At 42.2% G+C, this 20,889-nt stretch overlaps 1 protein-coding gene across 1 annotated transcript in view; it reads right to left on the bottom strand.

Annotated features, from left to right (window-relative positions):
* LOC138249257 (putative gastrointestinal growth factor xP4) overlaps positions 1-18,864 on the bottom strand; it is a 67,400-nt gene extending 48,536 nt beyond the window's left edge. The window contains exon 1 of the mRNA XM_069203228.1: positions 18,725-18,864. Within this exon, the coding sequence (XP_069059329.1) occupies positions 18,725-18,806 (82 nt within the window). The 5' untranslated portion in view covers positions 18,807-18,864. The remainder of the gene's footprint in view (positions 1-18,724) is intronic.
* Between the last annotated feature and the right edge of the window lie 2,025 nt (positions 18,865-20,889).

The following is a 20,889-nucleotide window of genomic DNA, read 5'->3' as shown; positions in this document are numbered from 1 at the left end:
AGATCTCAGATGTGAGTGATGTCCACTTATCAATACCTTGGTCTTGTCATCATTAGGCTTAGGCCTACTTTGGGACATCCATCCAGCCACTGCTTGAAGGCATCCTCTGTGACTGCAATTAGAGCTGACTCTGTGATGTGAAGGGGTCTGAAGCCCATCTGTGTAGAATGAAGGATATTGTTATCTTCCAGGAAGCAAGATAGTGGAGCATTGACATGCCGTTCAATTATTTGGGATAAAGCAACAGAGAAATACGCCTGTAGTTAGTATACCGGGTGTCATCTAAGTTGGGCTTTTTCAACAGGGGCTTGACAATAGCATGTTTCCACTGTCCGGGAACTATGCTCATGGACAATGAAAAATTCAAGAGATTAGTAATAACAGGTGCAACAACAGGGCCACATAGTGCCAGCACTTGAGGAGGAGTTGGATCAAGGGGAGAACCTGACTTAAGAGTAGTTAGCGATTTGATGACCTTGTCTTCGCAGAGGGAAGAGTATGCCAAAAAGGAAGTAAGGCATAAAGTCTGCTTGCCTGTCAACTCAAAGGACTGAGCGGCAGCTGCGGGAAAGATCAAATAAATGTTTAATCCTTTTTTGTTGGAAAAAACGTGCAAGGTTGCTGCTGTGTTCTTGGGAGGACTCCACTAAATCAGAATAATGGTGTGGCTGAACAATTTCTTTGAGTACCTGAAAAATCTCCTTAGGGGAGTTCTACGCTTGCTCAATTCTAGAGGCATAATAAGTTGATTGGGCTAATTTAATTTCCAAATGGAAAGACCTTATAGCTCTCCTATATTCCTGTTTTAAGGAATCATCATAGAATTTTCGTCATCTTCTTCCCAGTCTTCTACATTCTCTTTTTAGGTGATGAAGGTGGGGAGAGAACCATGGGGCACCTTTCCTATGACATCCTCCAACTTTGGTAGAGTAGGGAAGCAGCACATCTAGACCATTAGTGATTCAACCATTGAATGTCTGTAACAGACTCTCCATATTGTCCCTGGGGGAGGGTTTCAGCATTTCCAAGGTATTGATCCAGGCGCTAGTCTTGAGATTGTGTCAGCGTCAGAAGGATTGAAATGCAGTCTGAGGAGAATTACTAACAGGAATAACCAGCTTAAGAGTTATTAAGTGGTCTGTCCAGGCCAGAGGGAGAGGAGGAATAGAAGGTAGGCCCTTGATATTAGAAAAAACTAGATCGATGGTGTGCCCCTTCACATGCATAGAACCCTTAACTAATTGGACTAGGTCTAGCACGTCCATATCCAAGAGTGCGAATCTGGTGGTACAATTTTCTGGGTCCTCTGCATGAATATTGAAGTCACCCAACACCGTAAAGTTGGGTTTTGTACAAATTAGTTCAGCAATGTGTTCTGAGAGTGAGTGCAGGATAGTTTCAGGGGGAACGGAAGGGCGATAAATCAAGGCTCCTGAAAAGGTAAACTGAGGATTCGGCGTGATGGAAAAATACATACTTTCACAGCCTGCTAACTGCAGAGGATATGAGGTAACCTTTAATGTGTCTCTATGGATCATAGCAATTCCTCCACCTCTAGAGACATCTCTGTTGAGCCTATTTATCAGATAACCAGGAGGTAGAGCTAAAGCAACATCAGAGGCAGATCCCTCATGGAGCCAAGTCTCAGTAAGGAAAAAGCTATAGGTGAGAGCTCACTTAGAAGCAGATTTATATCCAGTTTATGGGCTGCCAGGGAGCGACAGTTTGCCAGGAGGAAGGTACTTGTAGTACCATCCTGGAGCAGAGGTCCGAAACCCAATTCAGGCCGGGGGGACCAACAACATGTAATGCAGAGACCCATGGCATCAGTGGGGTCAAAGCTTTGAAGACATGTTCCCAAGGAGGAAGACCTAAGGGTATAAAGGAAGTCAGGGGAGTAAGTAACTACTCTCCTCCTAGAAGGGACTGGGGTGGTATCCCCTGGGCCCGGCACGGGCGGGCAGAGACGGGATTGCCCTAGGTGTGTGTGTCTGCTGCGTCAGGCCTACTGTCAACTCACTCAGAGTACTCCGCTGAGCGTCTGTTGCATCGGGCTTAAATATAGGCCACGAGGCAGAAGACAGCACTTAGACCGCTGACAAGACAACATGGCGGCTGGAAGTATGCTAGTGGAGAGGAAAAAAAGGCTACCTCCTTAACCAAGACGTCAACCGGGGAGCCCCACTAGCCACCAGCAGCAGCCACAAATGAGTGCAAGCTAAGAAAAGCAGAAAAGATAAAACTATCTGCCCCCGAGGCCACTGAACACGGGCCGTGGGGAGAGAGGAGGAGGAGGTTAGAGCTTAAGATGGCCCAGGAGGAAGGCACCAAACAATAAAGAAACACTAACACAATTCAAGCATAATATATATATAAAATAGTAAAAACAAGTTTAAAATGCCAAACTTATTACAACTGTGATGCGCTAGCAAAGCGGGGCCAGCTGTCAATTCACTCAGAGTACTCCCCTCTGGTGAGGAAAACCAGGCCTAAAGCAAAGTTTAACATAAAGGGAAAAAATATCCAATTAGTGTTGGATTCTGGGTAATTTCACACCATAATACCTAAAGAAATGTTTACATTACATTGGCCCAAGGTCCGCCTTCTTCCTCAGGATATCAACACAGGAGCATATCAAGGAGAGATGATAGATTTGTTGGGTTACATGCTAACTGATATGTGCTTTCAGAACAGACAAGTTAAAGGGAAGGTTTATGTGGCGAAAAAAGGACCTCCTTCCCTAGGATGGGAACACCAACATGATCTACAGCTAATCTTCAATCCCAGCACTCATAACCAGATTATGGCAGTTGATGAGGTCACAGTAGAGGAGATTGTAGAGAGAGCGATTAAAGTGTTTTTGGACGAGGTGGGTGAATTTAAAAAATATGTCCAAACAATAATGATGTAACTGGGAGACATACCCATTCAACATAAAGTGCTAAAGGTTTCCATTGCTGCCAGACAAGAAGTAAAAAAAAATGTTAAGGGAAGTGGTAAGCCATGGGATAATTGAACCCATAGAAATCTCCACTTGGATTTCTCAGGTGGTGATAACAAGCAAATCTGATGGTAGTTATCGTTTCTGTGTGGGCTTACGCACTTTGAACCAAAATATAGTAGTAGATAATTATCCTCTTACAAATATTAATGAAATAGTGTTATCTTTAGAAGGGGGTAAGTTTTCCTCCAAACTTGATTTAAGGAGTGCTTATCACTAGATCAAACTGCACCGGGAATCAAGGCATCTCTCGGCCTTCATAACGACGGAAGGAATATTTCAATTCACCAGGATGCCATTTGGTCTTTCATCGGCAGCTGGCATTTTCCAGAGGATGATTAAGGGGATCTTTAAAGACATAGCTGGAGTAGTATGTTTTCAGGACGACATTCTAATTTTGGGAAAACAATGGAGGACCACAATATGGTTCTCAAGAAAGTATTAGACATAATCAATGATGCAGGTTGACACTCAAGAAACAGAGAAATGTAAACTTTGTGCAGCAGAGGTAGAATACATACACAATATCACCTGCAGGAATAAAACCAAAGAAGGATCTTCTAGAGGCAGTAAGGAAAGAGCCCAGACAAAGATCAGTTGAGATCCTTTCTTGGACTTATAGAATATTATGCAAAATGTATTAGGGACTTCGCAGAAAAAACTGAACATGTCAAGAGATTGCTGAGGAAAGGGTGCAAATCTGCATGGACAGAGGACCAACAGAGAGCATTTGATAATATAAAATTTGTGATTTTTGCAGCTAAGGTGTTAACATCATTGATACCAAGCTTACTACCATACTTACTTTGGATGCCAGTGCAGTGGGGCTGAGGGCAGTTCTGGCGCAAATACATAATGGTGGTGAGAGAACTGTGGCATTCGCTTCCCGCACATTAACTGAATCAGAAAGGAATTATTTGGTTATAGAAAGAGAGGCATTAGCTATGGTATGGGCAACAGAATACTTTAGAGTGTATCTATGGGGAGTTCCCATAATTTTGCGTACAGACCATAAACCGCTACTTAAGGTTCAGTCTCCAGGATGGGCAGGGAAAGGGTCAGCAAGATTAGCTACACTGGCAGCTTGGTTACAAGAATTCCAATATCAACTGGAGTACATTCCTGGGTGAAAGAACGCACAGGCTGATGCTTTATCTAGATTGCACTTACCCTGGCAAGAGGTGGATGAGAAGATGTTGAGGCCTTTGGGGAAGAAGGTGCAGTAGCAAGTATGGATGATTTGGTGGAGCTGAGACAAGAAGCCTTTGGAAAAGAACACTGCTTGAAAACATGAATAGTGATGAGGTGTTACAACAAGTGGCAGATTTGGTTTCGAAAGGTAGTAGGTGAGAGAGTGTGGTGTCTATGATGGTGAGACCATATCTTAAAGTGTTGGAAGAGTTATCGTCTGCAATGGTAAAATCATTACAAGGGGACACAAGTTTATTCCTCCACAGAAATTGAGATTTGACCTTTTAAAGTTGGCTCTGGAAGTCACTTAGGATAACCTTTGATGAAGAAAAGATAACGGGAAACTTTTTGGTGGCCAGGAATGGATCAAGAGGTGAATGAGTGAGTAGTGAGGTGTGCAGATTGTAAGGATGGGGAGAAGAGATTAAAAGTATGGGAACAATATACCAAAGGAGAGATAATGATCCAAGGTTGCCATGGCACACTGTCTGTTTAGATTTCATTGGATCCTTGGGGTGTGTCGCTACAGAATTAAGATTTGCTATTGTCATGGTGGATGTACATTCCAAGTGGTTGGTGGTGAAATGTATGCATGAGATCACAACAAGAAGTACCATTAAGGTGTTAGAAGATTTTTTCAGAGAAGAAGGATATAGAGTCAAACTTATCAAAGATAATGGAACACAATTTACATCGGATAGAATGACGACATTTTTAAGTGGTTGTGGCATTTCACATTCCCGTACGTCATTTTAAAATCCTCAAGCAAATGGTGTAGTTGAGAGCCCTAAACTCATGGTGAAGGGGGTGATTCGGATGGCGTTGGAGAAGAGAAAGAATGTAAATGACCTAGAGTGGGCGTATCACACTATGGAGAATAGTAACACAAAGAAAATTCAATTTAGTGTGATGAGATAACATAAAGCTAATATAAAAATGCCATCTGCATGGATGAAGACATTGAATAATAATGAAAGGTTTGGGAATGGATGAATGACAATGTGAGGAATGTAGGAAGAATAAAGGTAGGCGATGGCGTGAAAGTAAAGTCAGGAAGGATTGGGGTGGTCTCACAAAGTTTTATGGTCTTTACGGAGTGGTAAACGTGAGTGGTTTATGTATCACTCTGGAGAATGGAGAAAGATGGAATACTAGGAGAGTAGCTTTGTATGAAAAAAGAGCGAGTGCAGAGATGCGTACTAGGGAGAGTAATCATGAGAAGAACCTGGACAGGTGTAGCAGTAACATAGTGATGAGTGATGATAAGGCATTGAGAAAAGGTACCAAGAGGATTCACAGTGTCAGAAATGGAAGGGAGGAAGATTCAAAGGCACAAGGGGTTGTGTTAGAAATGGGGTTTTTGGTTGGCAGTCAGGTTACCCTCTGTCCAAGCAAGAGCCCTCACTCTAGTCAGGGTAAGTCACACACAATCCAAATTATCCTGTGCCCACCCTCTGGTAGCTTGGCACGAGCAGTCAGGCTTAACTTAGTAGGCAATGTGTAAAGCATTTGTGCAATAAATCATACAATAACATAATATAGCACCACAAAAATACACCACACAGTGTTTAGAAAAATATATAATATTTTTCTGGGTATTTGCAGGTCAAACGATCAAAGAGGCAATATGAATTTGTAAAGATATCACTAAAAAGTGATATAAAGGTGGTCATTCTGACCCTGGCGGTCTTTGACCGCCGGGGCGGAGGACCGCGGGAGCACCGCCGACAGGCCGGCGGTGCTCCAATGGGGATTCCGACCGCGGCGGTAAAGCCGCGGTCGGACCGGCACCACTGGCGGGGTCCCGCCAGTGTACCGCGGCCCCATTGAATCCTCCGCAGAGGCGCAGCTTGCTGCACCGCCGCGGGGATTCCGACCCCCCCTACCGCCATCCAGATCCCGGCGGTCGGACCGCCGAGATCCGGATGGCGGTAGGGGGGGTCGCGGGGCCCCTGGGGGCCCCTGCAGTGCCCATGCCACTGGCATGGGCATTGCAGGGGCCCCCGTAAGAGGGCCCCTACATGTATTTCACTGTCTGCTGTGCAGACAGTGAAATACGCGACGGGTGCAACTGCACCCGTCGCACAGCTTCCACTCCGCCGGCTCGATTCCGAGCCGGCTTCATCGTGGAAGCCTCTTTCCCGCTGGGCTGGCTGGCGGTCTGAAGGCGACCGCCCGCCAGCCCAGCGGGAAAGTCAGAATTACCGCCGCGGTCTTTTGACCGCGGAACGGTAACCTGACGGTGGGACTTTGGCGGGCGGCCTCCGCCGCCCGCCAAGGTCAGAATGAGGGCCAAAGTGTCTTAAGTCTTTAAAAAGCAAACAAAGTCTCTTTCAAGCACAAAGCACCTGGTTTGGCGTGGAAAATCTCCGCAGAGGGCCGCAGAAGAGGAGATGCGTGGAAAAATAGTGTGTGCGTCGATTATGCCCCTTCACACACGGACTTTCGTCGTTATTTTTCACGCGGGAGACGGGCGTCGTTCTACGGGAGGAAAAATGGTGTTTGCATCAGTTTCGCCCCTTCACACACGGACTTGCGTCGTTATTTTTCACTCGGGGAAGACGTGCGTCGTTTTCCGGCACGCGGACCGTCTCCTTCTATGGATCGCGGGATTACCAGATGTCCCAGGGTCTGTGCGTGGATTCTTTGGCTTGTTTTCCGGCTGTGCGTCATTCCGGGAGACGCTGGATTTTCTTTCTCACAGCAGGCGTTGCGTCAATTTTCTCTCTGGAAGTTGGGCGGCATTGTCCATGCGACGCCGTGCGTCGAAGTTCCGGTCGCCCCTTAAGCATCGCGTCGAGCAGCATCGGCGTGCAGCAATTTTCTCACCGCGGAACAAGCTGTGCGTCGAACTTTTCGGCGCACGAAGCGTCCAAATGAAAAAGAGAAGTCTTTTTGGTCCTGAGACTTCAGGGAACAGGAGGCAAGCTCTATCCAAGCCCTTGGAGAGCACTGTTACAGCCAGACAAGAGTTCAGCAAGGCAGCAGGCCAACAGCAAGGCAGCAGTCCTTTGTAGAAAGCAGACAGGTGAGTCCTTTGAGCAGCCAGGCAGTTCTTCTTGGCAGGATGTAGTTTCTGGTTCAGGTTTCTTCTCCAGCAAGTGTCTGATGAGGTAGGGCAGAGGCCCTGTTTTATACTAAATTGTGCCTTTGAAGTGGGGGTGACTTCAAAGAGTGGCTAAGAAATGCACCAGGTCCCCTTTCAGTTCAATCCTGTCTGCCAGGGTCCCAGTAGGGGGTGTGGCAGTCCTTTTTGTGAGGGCAGGCCCTCCACCCTCCCAGCCCAGGAAGACCCATTCAAAATGCAGATGTATGCAAGTGAGGCTTAGTACCCTGTGTTTAGGGTGTGTCTGAGTGAATGCACAAGGAGCTGTCAACTAAACCTAGCCAGACGTGGATTGTAAGGCACAGAAAGATTTAAGTGCAAAGAAATGCTCACTTTCTAAAAGTGGCATTTCTAGAATAGTAATATTAAATCCGACTTCACCAGTCAGCAGGATTTTGTATTACCATTCTGGCCATACTAAATATGACCTTCCTGCTCCTTTCAGATCAGCAGCTGCCACTTCAACAATGTATGAGGGCAGCCCGAATGTTAGCCTAAGAAGGGAGCAGGCCTCACAGTAGTGTAAAAACTAATTTAGGAGTTTTACACTACCAGGACATATAAACTACACAGGTACATGCCCTGCCTTTTACCCACATAACACCCTGCTCTAGGGGTTACCTAGGGCACACATTAGGGGTGACTTATATGTAGAAAAAGGGGAGTTTTAGGCTTGGCAAGTACTTTTAAATGCCAAGTCGAAGTGGCAGTGAAACTGCACACACAGGCCTTCCAATGGCAGGCCTGAGACAAGGTTAAGGGGCTACTGAAGTGGGTGGCACAACCAGTGCTGCAGACCCACTAGTAGCATTTAATCTACAGGCCCTAGGCACATATAGTGCACTCTACTAGGGTCTTACAAGTAAATTAAATAGTCAATCATGGATAAACCAATCAACAGTACAATTTACACAGAGAGCATATGCACTTTAGCACTGGTTAGCAGTGGTAAAGTGCCCAGAGTTCAAAAGCCAACAACAACAGGTCGAAAAAAAATAGGAGGAAGGAGACAAAAAGTTTTGGGATGACCCTGTCAAAAAGCCAGGTCCAACAAGTTGCATATAGTAGGGTACCTGGCGTGAGGGTACCACCTAAGTATCTAAAAGATTATGTTTGTGAAAGAACATAAATAGAATATGAATAAATGCTTATTGATCAAAGGGAAAAAGATGTGTTGTAGTCAAGAATGTAAGTTATTAGTCAATATTGTTCGGTGTTCTCTTGAGTGTCAGTTGTCTGCTGGCTGGAGAGGGAGCACCAACTGGAGTCGCCTCAGTTCTGAATAAAACCTATATTATACAACTACGATTTGTATGAGACCTTCATTACAAGATATTACAAGTCAAATCTATGCAAAATGGGGCATTACATTATTGTGGCCCATGTCCCAGTATTTACTCGCCCTTTTCTAATGTTACATTTTGGCTGGTTTGACTTGAACATACCATAACCAGTAATTACAAGAAACAATAGACCTCGCAACACATGTAGCTGCAATTCCTGCACAAATGTATGCAGTGATATTTATTTACAGAGGCATTCACAATCATGGCCTAAGTGTCTTAAAGGGCAACTGTTCAGAGTGCCATACTCCTTATTGTTGTTGGGCTCATTTTGGTTCCATGCTAGTATGAATGGAGCTTGGAAGGCATGAACATAATTCACTTGGGTCTACTCTACAAACAGGGTCAGAACTATGACTTCTTGTAGCTGGTTGCTCACAGGCATTACTCAGCAGCAGAAACAACTATTATTTTTATTTATTTGTTTTACAGTTTTTTAAAGTTTTACTACAAATGAAGCATAATTTGTGAGCTACACAAATGAAAACAAAAGGAAGGTGGGGCAATTAATTAATTTTACGTACTTCATAACATGAGTGCAACACTAATTAAAGTTCAAGTGAAGGTGGAAAATGGCTTTTAAAATCTCCCTGAAAGAATAATGGTGGGTAGGGTTCGGACATTGTTCATTCCTCAGATCTACAGGTTTGTTATTACACCTTTGAGTCAGTGATTACAGGCATAAAGTCTTCAATCTTAAATCTCACTATTGCCAATTGGAAAGAGTTCTTGTAATTATAACTGAAATTATAAACACAATTGCATTTATATACTGCTTACTACCCCAAAAAGGGTAGAGAATTGATTTACACCAGACAGGTAGCTTTAAAAAGCCAAGTTTAGCTCAGTATTATTGGTTATTGTCTGCTATATTCTTTGAACATGATGATTTAATCTTGGACCTGGAAAACATTTTTAACTGTGATACTGTGAATGTGGTCTATTGCATATGGTACCCCTGCCTCTTAATCTATATTGAATAGACGACCTAGCAGGTAAAAACACGCATTGGGCAATTTCAAAGGAGAATTTGTTGTGGAATGACTACTGCCCCTCTTGTAGCTCTCTACATTGAGAAGCAACAGAAGGCCAGTGACATCAGATGGTAAGTACTAGATGTGGAAAAATTTCCGATAAATGAGGAGAGCTCCCTGTCATTCTACAAAGACGTAGATGTAAGTGGGTTAGCATGTGTGATTCAATTTAAAAAAGGACAGACCTCATGAGGAATGGAGAGGATTTGTTTCCGTACTTCAAGTCTGATATGTACTTCAATCTGAAGTCCTTTGTTGAATAGAAACGGCTTGTTTTTTCACTCCAACAGTGATACGTAGCTCATTTTGTTACAATGAACATTACCTATGATGTAATTGTCTATTTTCTCCAATATGTATAATATATGATGCCTTGCACATTTGTTTGGCTTTGTCTTTGAGTCTATTTATTGGTCGATTGTATCATCCGACAGTGGATTTCCTCCTCTGTTTTGCCATTCGATTGTTGGCCCCTTTCTCACTGGGCTTTTAACTATTGCTTTTAATCACCACCACTTTTGCTTATCCTGTGGCAATATTTTCACTTGTGAGTAACCCTGTTTATGTTGATACTTGAAGCAAATGGCATGTTTCAGACCTCATTCTGGAGCTAGGTTGTTCCTTGCAGGCGCGCACTCGTGCGTCATCAATGATAGTGACGGCTCCACACGCAGTTAGCACTGGCGTATCAAAGGCCCCCACAGTGCAGGAGGGCCCCTCAGCCCCAGGGGGCCCCCTCAGCACAGTACCTTGGCCTGAGAGCTCCTGAGTGAGTTAGGAGAGTGGCCCCTCCATGTACTTTGCAGGGGGGCCTCAATTTTCATTACACCACCAGCTGTCAGGTGGCTTATCAGAGCATTGACTCCTCGTGTCAGGCTGTGATTTGGTGGGGCCTGCCCTGACTATTAAGGTTCTGCAACTCCACGCTCACTGGTTGCTGGGATTCCTGTCCATTCAGGGGGAAGTCTCACCCTACATTAATGAGTCTATCAGGGATAGCCCTGGATTATCTGTTTATTTATACTTTTGAGGAATGCTCACCTACACCTGTGATAATTACCCTTACGTTCAATGCTCCCCTGAGTGAGCGCATATATTCCCTATTCACTAGGGAGCACTTGTTATTTTAATGGGCCACACTCATATTATGGGTTATCAATTTCTGCCCCCACTCTTAGGGATCATCACTCTTCACAGTTGGTCACATTGCACAAGTGACGGATCACCACTTTTTCCTATTTCTAATTCTGTTTAATTAATTATTACAGATGTCTCCATATTCCTTTAGTCCAGATGAGGCTCTTATATCCCCAATGAGGGTCAAAATTACATTGATACAGAAGAGTCACACACAAAGAACGGGAGTGTTAATTTTGTCAAATGGACTAATTCTAAGCATTGATTGTTACAAGCAAATCTGCTTTTCCATGTACTCTTACTTCTGTATTTGGTTTTGATGTGATTGCTACACTAGGGCATGATGCACTGTGTTGTTTTTTAAGGATATTCTATATGTTGGTACTGTGGCGTAATGAACCTCCTACTTAAGCAGCACTTGGAAAGTGGGCTTGTGAACTAGTCCCCAATAAAAAGTTCATTAGTAATTTATGGGCCTCTTCCATTCGCAGACAAAATGCAAATAAATAATAGCTAAGGAATACTGTTACAGATGGGTGTGGGTCATGAGCTGATATACAGAGAAAAAAACAGAAAATTAAGTAATAGGATGATGAAAATAAGTGGTAACAGAGAGAGGGAGAGAAATAGTACAAGTGCACATGAGAGAGAAAAGTAAGAAAGAAAAAGGATGAGAGACAAAAAATTGATAGAAATAAAGAAAGTATATTAGGTAAACGGAAGAAAGGAAGTGTGAAAGGAAACAAGAAAGAAAAGGTGAAAGGTAAAATGGAAAGGTGAAAGAAAGGGTGAATGAATGCATTTGAAGGAAGGTTAAATGGGTGGGGTGAAAGGATGAAGATATAGTTGAAAAGATGCATAGACAGAAGGCAAAAACAATGGGTGGAAGAGTGAAAGGATTGAAAGACGAAAGAGTGAATAGATGGAAGGATGAAAATGAGCAGATAGGGAAGAGTGAAAGGGTATATGAAGGGTATATGAAAGGGTGAAATCATGGATGTATGGCTGGAGGGGTCAGTGGATGGAAATTTAAAATGATAGAAAGATGGCTGAATAGATATGTGGGTGAAAGGTTAAGAATGATAGGTGAAAGGGTGAATAGATGAAAGGATGAAAAATGGACAGATAGGGAAGAGTGAAAGGGTATGTAAAAGGGTGGGATGGTGAAGGAACTCACAGATGAATGGCTAAATTCCTAAAAGTGTGAAAGGATTCTTGGATAAGTGGATGTAAGGAGGATGAAAGGTTGAAAGGAAATCTCCTAAGTAGGGGTACGTTTGCTCACTTTCAATGCGCGGTGTAGTTTAGAGGTATGGTTCAAATGGTAAGTATTTTAATTTTCTGACTAATTGCTTGTGTATGTAATGTTTGAAGACATAAACTTCGTTTTTTTTGCTTTACATATAAATGTAGTGCCCTTTTTAATGATCAAAATATTAATACTAAAGCATTGATTACATGAGAATATTTAGCCTCCTGATTTAATATTCTGTATCAAATAATACCAGTGAAACCCATTATGCATAAAGATTGTGTTATCCCTAGGTTCCCATTGGTTTAGGGGTTGCTCTTTTCGGAGTTGTGAATAAAAATCTGATGGCATTATTAAGTTAGGATTTTAAATTACAATTGCCTAGATACCCAACAAGATATTTCGACCTGTTTCCAAAGAACAGTTATCACCTATTAAACGTGATAAGGTAACAAAATGTAATCCTATGAGAGAGGTAGGCCTCACAGTTGTGAAAAATGAATTTGTGAGTTTTCAATACCATGACTTGTACAATTTAAAATGACATCTCCAACATTTTGAGTACAGTGCACCCTGCCTGATGGGCTATTTAGGGTCTACCCTAGGGGTGACCTAAATGTATTAAGAAAGGATTTATGGGCTTGACAACATTTTATTTTGTCAACTTGAATTGGCATGTATAAAACTACAGAGAGTGTGCAATGGCAGGCCGGAGACATTTTTGTGACTACTTAAGAGGGCAATATGTGCTGCAGGCCTACTAATAACATTTAATTACTAGTCCTGGATATATGGTATAGCACTTTATAAGGGACTTATAAGTAAATGAAGTATGCCACTCAGATGTATACAAATTTTACCATGTTTTAGGTAGTGAGCAGAAACACCTTAGCACTAGATAGCAGCTTTAACATTTGCAGAGACCAAGGTCCAACAACAATGAATTCAGCAAAACAGGATGGGAGAAGGCAAAATGTTTTGGGGGAGACCAACCTAAGGCTGAAAGGTCTAACAACACGCTTGAATTTCTTTTTTTAAGTAGCAGTTAGACATTCTGACCTAAAGTGGAATGATTTTGGAAAATGGTTGGTGTGGTTGTGTAGCATTATGCATTTGGAAACGTCTTACGCAGGATTTAAAAAGTGGATGGAGTGTTCTTGTCTTTAAGTAGTACTGCAGAAGTTGAATTTGGTGTGGCAGTGTTTCTGATGGAAGTACTTTTGTAGGGGAAAATGACGAGAAGCAGTTGCATTTGTGGAAGAAAGTAGATCTGGAGATGTTGAAAAACTGACATAGATACATTTGAATAGAGAGTGTGCCTGATTGTGGAGTTTTATGTTTTAAACATAATTATATTTTGCTATAAGGATGGTGTTTTGTGGTCTTTTCTCAATACGTCTAGTTTTAGTGCACAAAGTGAGACATTTACAATGTAGTAGATTTTTTTTTAGTGATCTGTATTAATTTCATGTGTTTGCCCAGGCTTCATTGAACAAGGTTATCCACGTTTGGTGCATAGAACTGTGGTAGCATTTAGTTAGTGATCTACAATGGAGTCAACAAAGTCCTTGGTGATGTGGTAATAAAATGTTAAGGTCATTTTTTGTATTCCTAGAATTATCAAGTTGAATACAACCTGCTGAGATGTAGTTATTAAGAATGACTGGTGATTATGATCATGCAGCTGGCTCACACACTGACCTACCACACTATCAAATTGCCCTACTGGCCCGTCTGATCCTGTTTATCACTTTGCATGTTTAAAATCCAAGCTTCAAGCATTTTTTGATTTGTCCTTTCACTTTTTGTGAATACATTTAATTCAAACATGACATTTCATTAAAGGCATTCTTTTTGTCTTAGTGCATTTCTGAAGACTTGTCTGACAGGTCATTGTGTGAGTTGCTTTTGTGGCTGTTTGTGGTCCTGTTCTGTGGTCCAGTGGGTGGATTTTTATTGTTGATTTCTATGATTTTACCACAAACATTGTCTTCAAGAAGCACACATGCATTCAGTCCCTCAGACCTTGTATAACACCTATACACATTGCCTTTTTCAAGTTTAAAACTGCCGTGATCTTCAGAATGTTAGCCACTTTTTAGGTCGAGAATAGCAGAGCGCAAGCACTGCTTTTCCGACGTGTTGTTATCAATTTGGGCTTTTAGCCACGCCCACCTCACGCCCATTACTATTGCTTCTTCAAAAAACCTTTGTTACCATTGGTAAATGCTTGACGTTTGTCCCTCCTTGGGGCAGTTTGGTTACCGCCTTGGACATCAACCCTGTTACATGGCTAATTGCACTTTTGCCGACACCTTTAACTGCAAGCAAACTTCTTTTTCCTTTTGTGTCTCCTTCACGCTCATCGGCTTGCTTAATGGAAACTGTATTACTTTTCATTTTCAATTTATGTGGCAAGAAAAGTCTAGGAGCTCTAACTCGAGCAAATGCGAGACCCATTGCATTATTCCATTTTCTATTGGGGGGAGACCCTTTCATTTTGGTGCCTTAGACTATTTTCTCTCGCAGTCCGACCCTGATGGACTTGTCCTTAACCAGGAAGACAATTTCTCCCCGAGAACCCCCAATGCCAACTTTCTCTTTCACCCCATTATCCACTCACGAGCAGTGTGCGTGCTGTAGCCATCAAACGCTTCTCGTGTCTTTTTTTGACATTCGAGAAACAGTTTATCAGCTATTTACCTTTGTTTATGTGTCCAGGAAATGGAAGAAATACACGTCCTTCTTTTCACATATTTCAATAGAAATAGAAATGGAAAAGAAACATGTATCACTGATTAAAATTAAATTAGATCAAAGTCAATCATGCAGATCTCGGAGAGCAGGATATGAAGAAAATATGAAGAAAACATAAATTCTAAGTAATATTATGAGAGAAGGAACTGAAGCGGCATTTCATTCCAAATGTTCACGTTAATGATTTACCGGATAGATTTCCAAACACAACTCAGGATATATACCATTATGCTCTTATTCCAACTAGTGCCCTTTAGTAAACAACCATTTCACTGGATGGAAATGCCAACCCACCTCTCTCTTAAGCATTCAGATGAACTGAAAGGCCAGGAACGCTTAGCTAGGTTAGGTTTTCTTCATGTGATATTTGTATCTTTCACAAAATATTACAAATTCAGGCCGCGATTTAGTATTTTGATGCACAACGTAGAAAAATGCAGCGCAGAGCCATACTTATTGAAAAAGGGACCTGCTACTGTCTTTTCCTGACTCTTAAAGACTGACTTTTGAGACACACAGCCTGTAGGTCAGTTGGTGCTGTGCAGTATAGAATGTGCACTGGAAGCTACAGACTTGCCAAGCTTGAGGTCAATCCCTCTGTGTGAGGAGTGGGGATTGAAACGGGGTCGGCCCGGGCGAGGCCTTGAACCCATACGTTTCTCAAGCCATGGAGGATAGGGCCAATGAGAGAGGGCAGGGCTTTGTGCCGAGATCTGAACCCATGATCTTCCCCTCCAAAAAATATTCTGAGGCTGCCGCTAATGTCCTGGGGAGTTTGCAAAACGCCCCATGGACAACAGGTATGCCCAGCCTCCAAACACAAGCCGGAACTTCACAATACAAACAGTTCTCCAGCTGATAATATTTCCCACTATGTGATATCAACACCTCACTGGAAGACTGTGTGAGTAGAGGCAATATTGTGTGAGACACAGTCGCACAGTGTATGTTGGCAAGTCTGAGCATTCCATTCCAGTGTTATGTTATGATATGTTATGTCATGTCATGTCATGTCATGTCATGTGTCATTTATAAAGTGTGCCACCACCCTAAGATCTCCTAGGGCCAAGAATATAATTCTGACCAAAATTAAAAATTACAATGTGTACAGATAGGCTGTAGGTTTCTTGCAGAAGCTCAACTGGGAAGTAATGAGTCTTAAATACAGTGGAAGAAGGTTCTGTACCTTAGGTGCTATAACTTAGAATGATCTACTGCCAGTCAGTTTCTTTTTTGAATCTAGGTATGTTTAAAAGCAAGGCATTAGAGAAAATAATACATCAGGTCGGAGTGCAGAGGACTACGCAAGTCTTGAGGAAAAGACGAGTTGTACCATAAAGGCATTTATTCACAAGGTAAATCATTTTAAAACTGACTCCTTTGTGAACTGATAGCCATTGAAGCTTGAGTAATAAGGAGCCGGTGAAGCTCACAAAGTGAGTTGTATTTCTTGATCCTGTATCAATTGAAGTCTTTTCACTAAAGACTTAGACATTCCATTGTCAAGGCCATTACAGTAGTCTAGTCTGGAATATGTGCAGGTGGTCACAACCATTTTATGTCTTCTTCCAGGGGAGTCTTTAAAATTGCCTTTATGTGCTTAAACCAATAGAAGCAGGATGCAACCACCAAAGATACTTGAAGATATATATCTTCAGTCTAGGGTCAGTTTTCACACGAAGGCTATTTATGAGTTCCCCAGGTTTCAGACGCGGGTCAAGATCATCTAGCCAACAGATGGAAAGCCAGGCCTGTCTTATCAAGGTTGATTTTCAACCAGTTACAATCCATTCACAGTTTGATCTTCTGCAAACAGCAAGGGAAGGATGCCAACATGTCACCCTTGTTGTTTATCTTAAAAATCAATTTGGTGTCATATGCATAGGAGTAAAAAAGTGCATTCAAATGAGTTCAGGAGTTCAAACAAAGCACAACATAAAAGTTAGATAAGAGGGGGGAATAAACAGACCCTTGAGGTACACCAGTAGAAATAGTCTGGGGTAGAGATTTGAACTTATCCAACGTTGTGGTGCGAGTCCTGTTTTACAGAACAATTGTTACAAGTAAAGGCAATGTTAATTATCTTGCAGTTTTCAAGGCAGGATAGAAGAATTTTATGATTCACAGGATCAAAGGCTGATGAAACATCCAGCAGAATTAATCCTCTGGTGCCATTTTTGCTGCCAGCAGACATTCTTGTACTGCTACCAGATCAGACTCTGTACTTGTTGAGGCATGAAAAACAACTTAAAATTTGTAAAATACGTTTTTTGTATTCCAGATGTGATGTAAGTTGGGGTGCAAGTCAGCTTTCCATTTTTTTGCTGCTGCGGGAAGCAAAATGATTGAATGATAATTGGAGGTCTTTGTAGAGGTCTAACAATTCCATTTTCAAGCTGTGAGGAAACAGCTCCAGTGCTGAAAGAAAGTCTAACTATATGCATAGTGATTGGATTGAAAATGTAGACATTTTTGTGGATAAAATAGATGGGAAAGATCCAGTGAAGTGAATTTGATTATGGCCAAACCTAACTCTTAATGAGATAGATGCTCAATGAAACTGTGTTAAAGAGGCTGGTTTCTAGGTCAACGAAACTGTACTAAAGTGGCTGGTTTCTGGGAATCTTGGACATGGTTGCCAAGGTAGTTGTTTGACTTGCATACATAGTCATTGCTTGATCTCGACCGGATAGAATGGAGAAGGTTCAGAATATTGTTACTAATTAACTGAACCCTCTCAGTAAAAAATAAGTCTAGTTGGTCTCAGATTGTTTGAGAGCAGAGTCCAGGAGGAAGGAAGGATGTTGTTGACCTAAGACATCTGTTTTACAATCTTACAATTTTCTTAGATCTATTATGGGCATTCAGAATTCGCTCTCCATAAAATGATTTGCGGGCTTAAATAATGGCCTTTTCTAAGTATCCAGTATCCTGTGTCTGGACAAATATCGAAGGATCTCATTCACTGGATGTGTGCTGTGCATATGAGCCCATATTCAGTGAGTGCTTTTTGGAGAAATGACAACATTTCTCTTTGGTAGCACCATCAAGGAAGCTTTAGTTTTCGACCAAAGCCCAGTCTAGATATTGTGGTAAATCAGGCCTTTCATTGAAAACTATGGGTGTTTGCACTGCAACCAGTGCTTAATTTGTAATAAAAAGGTGCCAGTGCCCAAAGCCCTCCTATTAAACAGGCAGCTGTGGCAATTAAATGTGCGAACACAGAATACTGAGGCAGTGTAACCCTGAAGCCATCTCAGGCCTCTTCAATCCATTTACAGCCACTCCCTGCCCCTTCAGCTCATTCTTGCAGCTTTCTGCTTTCTCCCTTTGTGACGCTTTTTCATATTTCTCTTCCTCCCTCTTTCCCATATGTGTCTTTTGCTCCCAGCAAATGCTTGAGGCAGAAGTATAAGTCCCGGTCCTCAAAAATAAGTGCCGGTGCTCAGCACTGGAAACAACAAGCACAAATTAAGCACTGACTGCAACGCAACAGTAGCAACCCATAGTTGCAAAGTGATGCCAACCAGTATAAAGCACTTACATTATTGAAATAAGTTAAAAAAAATCTTTCTTTACAAAAACCCTGGTCTTTAGCCCAATTGTGGAGCCTGGCCATATTTACAGCTGATAACGTTGCTATAATCATCTGCTCCTTGAGTGCTTAGACTTCGGTTCAAGCTACCGAGCTAAGTACATTTCGGGTGCAAACGAAAGTACTATTCAAGGTTGAGTTGTTTTAGCCAATGCTCTCCTTGTATATGTGATATATAACCTATGTGCACATTTCCTTCCCAGCCCTATCAGCCCAAACGTTCGTGGCTGGTAAAACATGGCGAGAATGGTGCGCAATGTAGCCCTACACGTTTGTACTGAGAAGCATCACGCGCAGGAGACACTTACATTGCTCGTCGTGTCCTTCTGACACACTGGTGTAACCAGCGACCAGGACAGCTGCCAGCAGCAACGCTGTCGTGTGTACCATGGTGGCTCCGGATCCCTGGGACGCCTCGGATCAATAGCTTAACGGAGGCCGCGGATCAATAGTCGTACCTGAGGGCCAACATTTTATGCGTTCCGCCCTATTTGTTTTAGGGATTTGGGAATATTTACCAAAGGAGGATATTTCTACAGGGCCTGTGCTGCTCCCATAATTATGGCATGGCTAATAACACTTCCCGTGGTAGAACCGGCACAGAGATTCATCAGTCGTCATAAAATTGGCACCAAGGGAGATCAGTTAAGATATAAGCGCATTGAGATGCTGAAAAACGAGGTATTTCTTGTCTCATATCTTTTGTGTTTACCTAAGAACTGTAGAACGCCACACATCAGTATATATTGATGTCAGTGTAAACTGAAGTCCTCCCTGAAATAATAAGATAATAAGATGCTCTCTCACTGCCAGGAGTTAATCATCGCCTTAAAGGGCAATATAACACAGCAGCATGACTGTATCAGTCCTTCAGAAGGACACAGCATACTTACGGAACAATTGTGCAATGTGTCCTGCTATAACCTGTTCAGTTTAACATCGCAGCTACACATTATCTTTTTCGCGTAAAGCAAATTCTATAAAATATTTTCCAAGCGAACCACCAGATGGAGGAAAGCGAGGCTTTGCACAAAGGTAGAAGAACCCAAACAAACGCTACAAAGTACAAATACAAATTAGAAAAAGTAGTAAAATAAGAGAATAATACTTTTAGAAAATATCAAAAAGTTCAAAGAAGTGTGTGGAGGTGAACGATCGTGGAAATGCACACATTTCACACAAGAAAATGTAATTTCTATGGGTGTAATTTTTCGTAAATAACATTTAATACATTTATATTTATACCTAAAGTTAAGATTTGTGAAACGATTCAATCAACTCGGGCCAGAAACAAATCATTCGAACAAATCCTGCATTGCCACTGTGTATTTATCATCCTAACCTTACAAACACATGACACTCTCTGTGCCAGATATCTAGGATCATATATGTCTAGTGTCTCATGAAGGCCATGCCAGTGGAGGAGTTTTCACCAGGGAAATAGAGCTGAAAGTTAGAGAGTTCTATGGCATATTTTGAACTTTAGCTCAACACTCCTATGAGTCAGACATTCCTGGGCCTACATCAAGTTTTCTCATACAGTTCAGTTTGGACGTTATCAACTTTTGGGATGCAACTGATAGTGGGCTCCAGCATCTGGGATTGTGTTTGACCTCTGTTGCAAATCAAGTGATCTCAGAGTACTTATTGGAATACACTACCCTTGTGCTTGGAATCCAATGGGAGTGATATACTCTTCTGTCTCTCACTGCCTCCATCGACGCCAACCTACACAGGGATATAGAGGCCAATGGTAGAAATGCTTGGGGATGGGGATAAGAGAGAAAACAAAGACATTGGACTCCGCCACCCTGACACATCACTTCTGCTGGTGACTGATGTTTGCAGAACATAGTAGCTGTCTGAAAAAAACAAAGGTTACAGGGACATTATAGTTAGGCTCACATTTCACTCATACAAAACCAAAGAAATTCAGCAGTTATAGTTACCTGAGCTAACTATAACTTACGCCCCCACAATGCACTCCTTATGACCATTCACATTACATCACTCATGACATAGTTAGTGACATGATGATGATATCATTGGTGTCATGTCAAATTACATCACTGATGACATCATCCAGTGAGTGTGTTTCGTAAAATCTTCTGAGGGTTAAAGATGTATACTGAGATACTGCATAAGTTAAATTACTATTAATTTTGTAATACCAATGAATGATATTTTTTCTAATATATGTTATCTGAGTGGCACTGTGACTGTATCAGTCTGGGAGTGTGAGTAGCTCTATGGGTGAGTGACTGTGTGAGTGGCTGTATTTGTGGATTAGTGTGTAGCTGTATCAGTGACTACGGTAGCTGCGTCAGTGGCTGTATGGGTGGATGAGAGTGTGGGAGTGGTTTTATGAGTGACTGAGTGGCTGTGTAAATGGCTGTATAGTTGAGTGAGTGGCTGGGTAAGTGAGTGGCTGTTTGGCTGGGTGTATGGGTAAGTGAGTGGTTGTGTGAGTGGG

The sequence above is a fragment of the Pleurodeles waltl genome, chromosome 8 (genome assembly GCF_031143425.1).
Source record: "Pleurodeles waltl isolate 20211129_DDA chromosome 8, aPleWal1.hap1.20221129, whole genome shotgun sequence".
Lineage (NCBI taxonomy): Eukaryota > Metazoa > Chordata > Amphibia > Caudata > Salamandridae > Pleurodeles > Pleurodeles waltl.
Note: the sequence above shows the minus strand (reverse complement) of the source record. Positions and strands in the feature narration are given on the sequence as shown.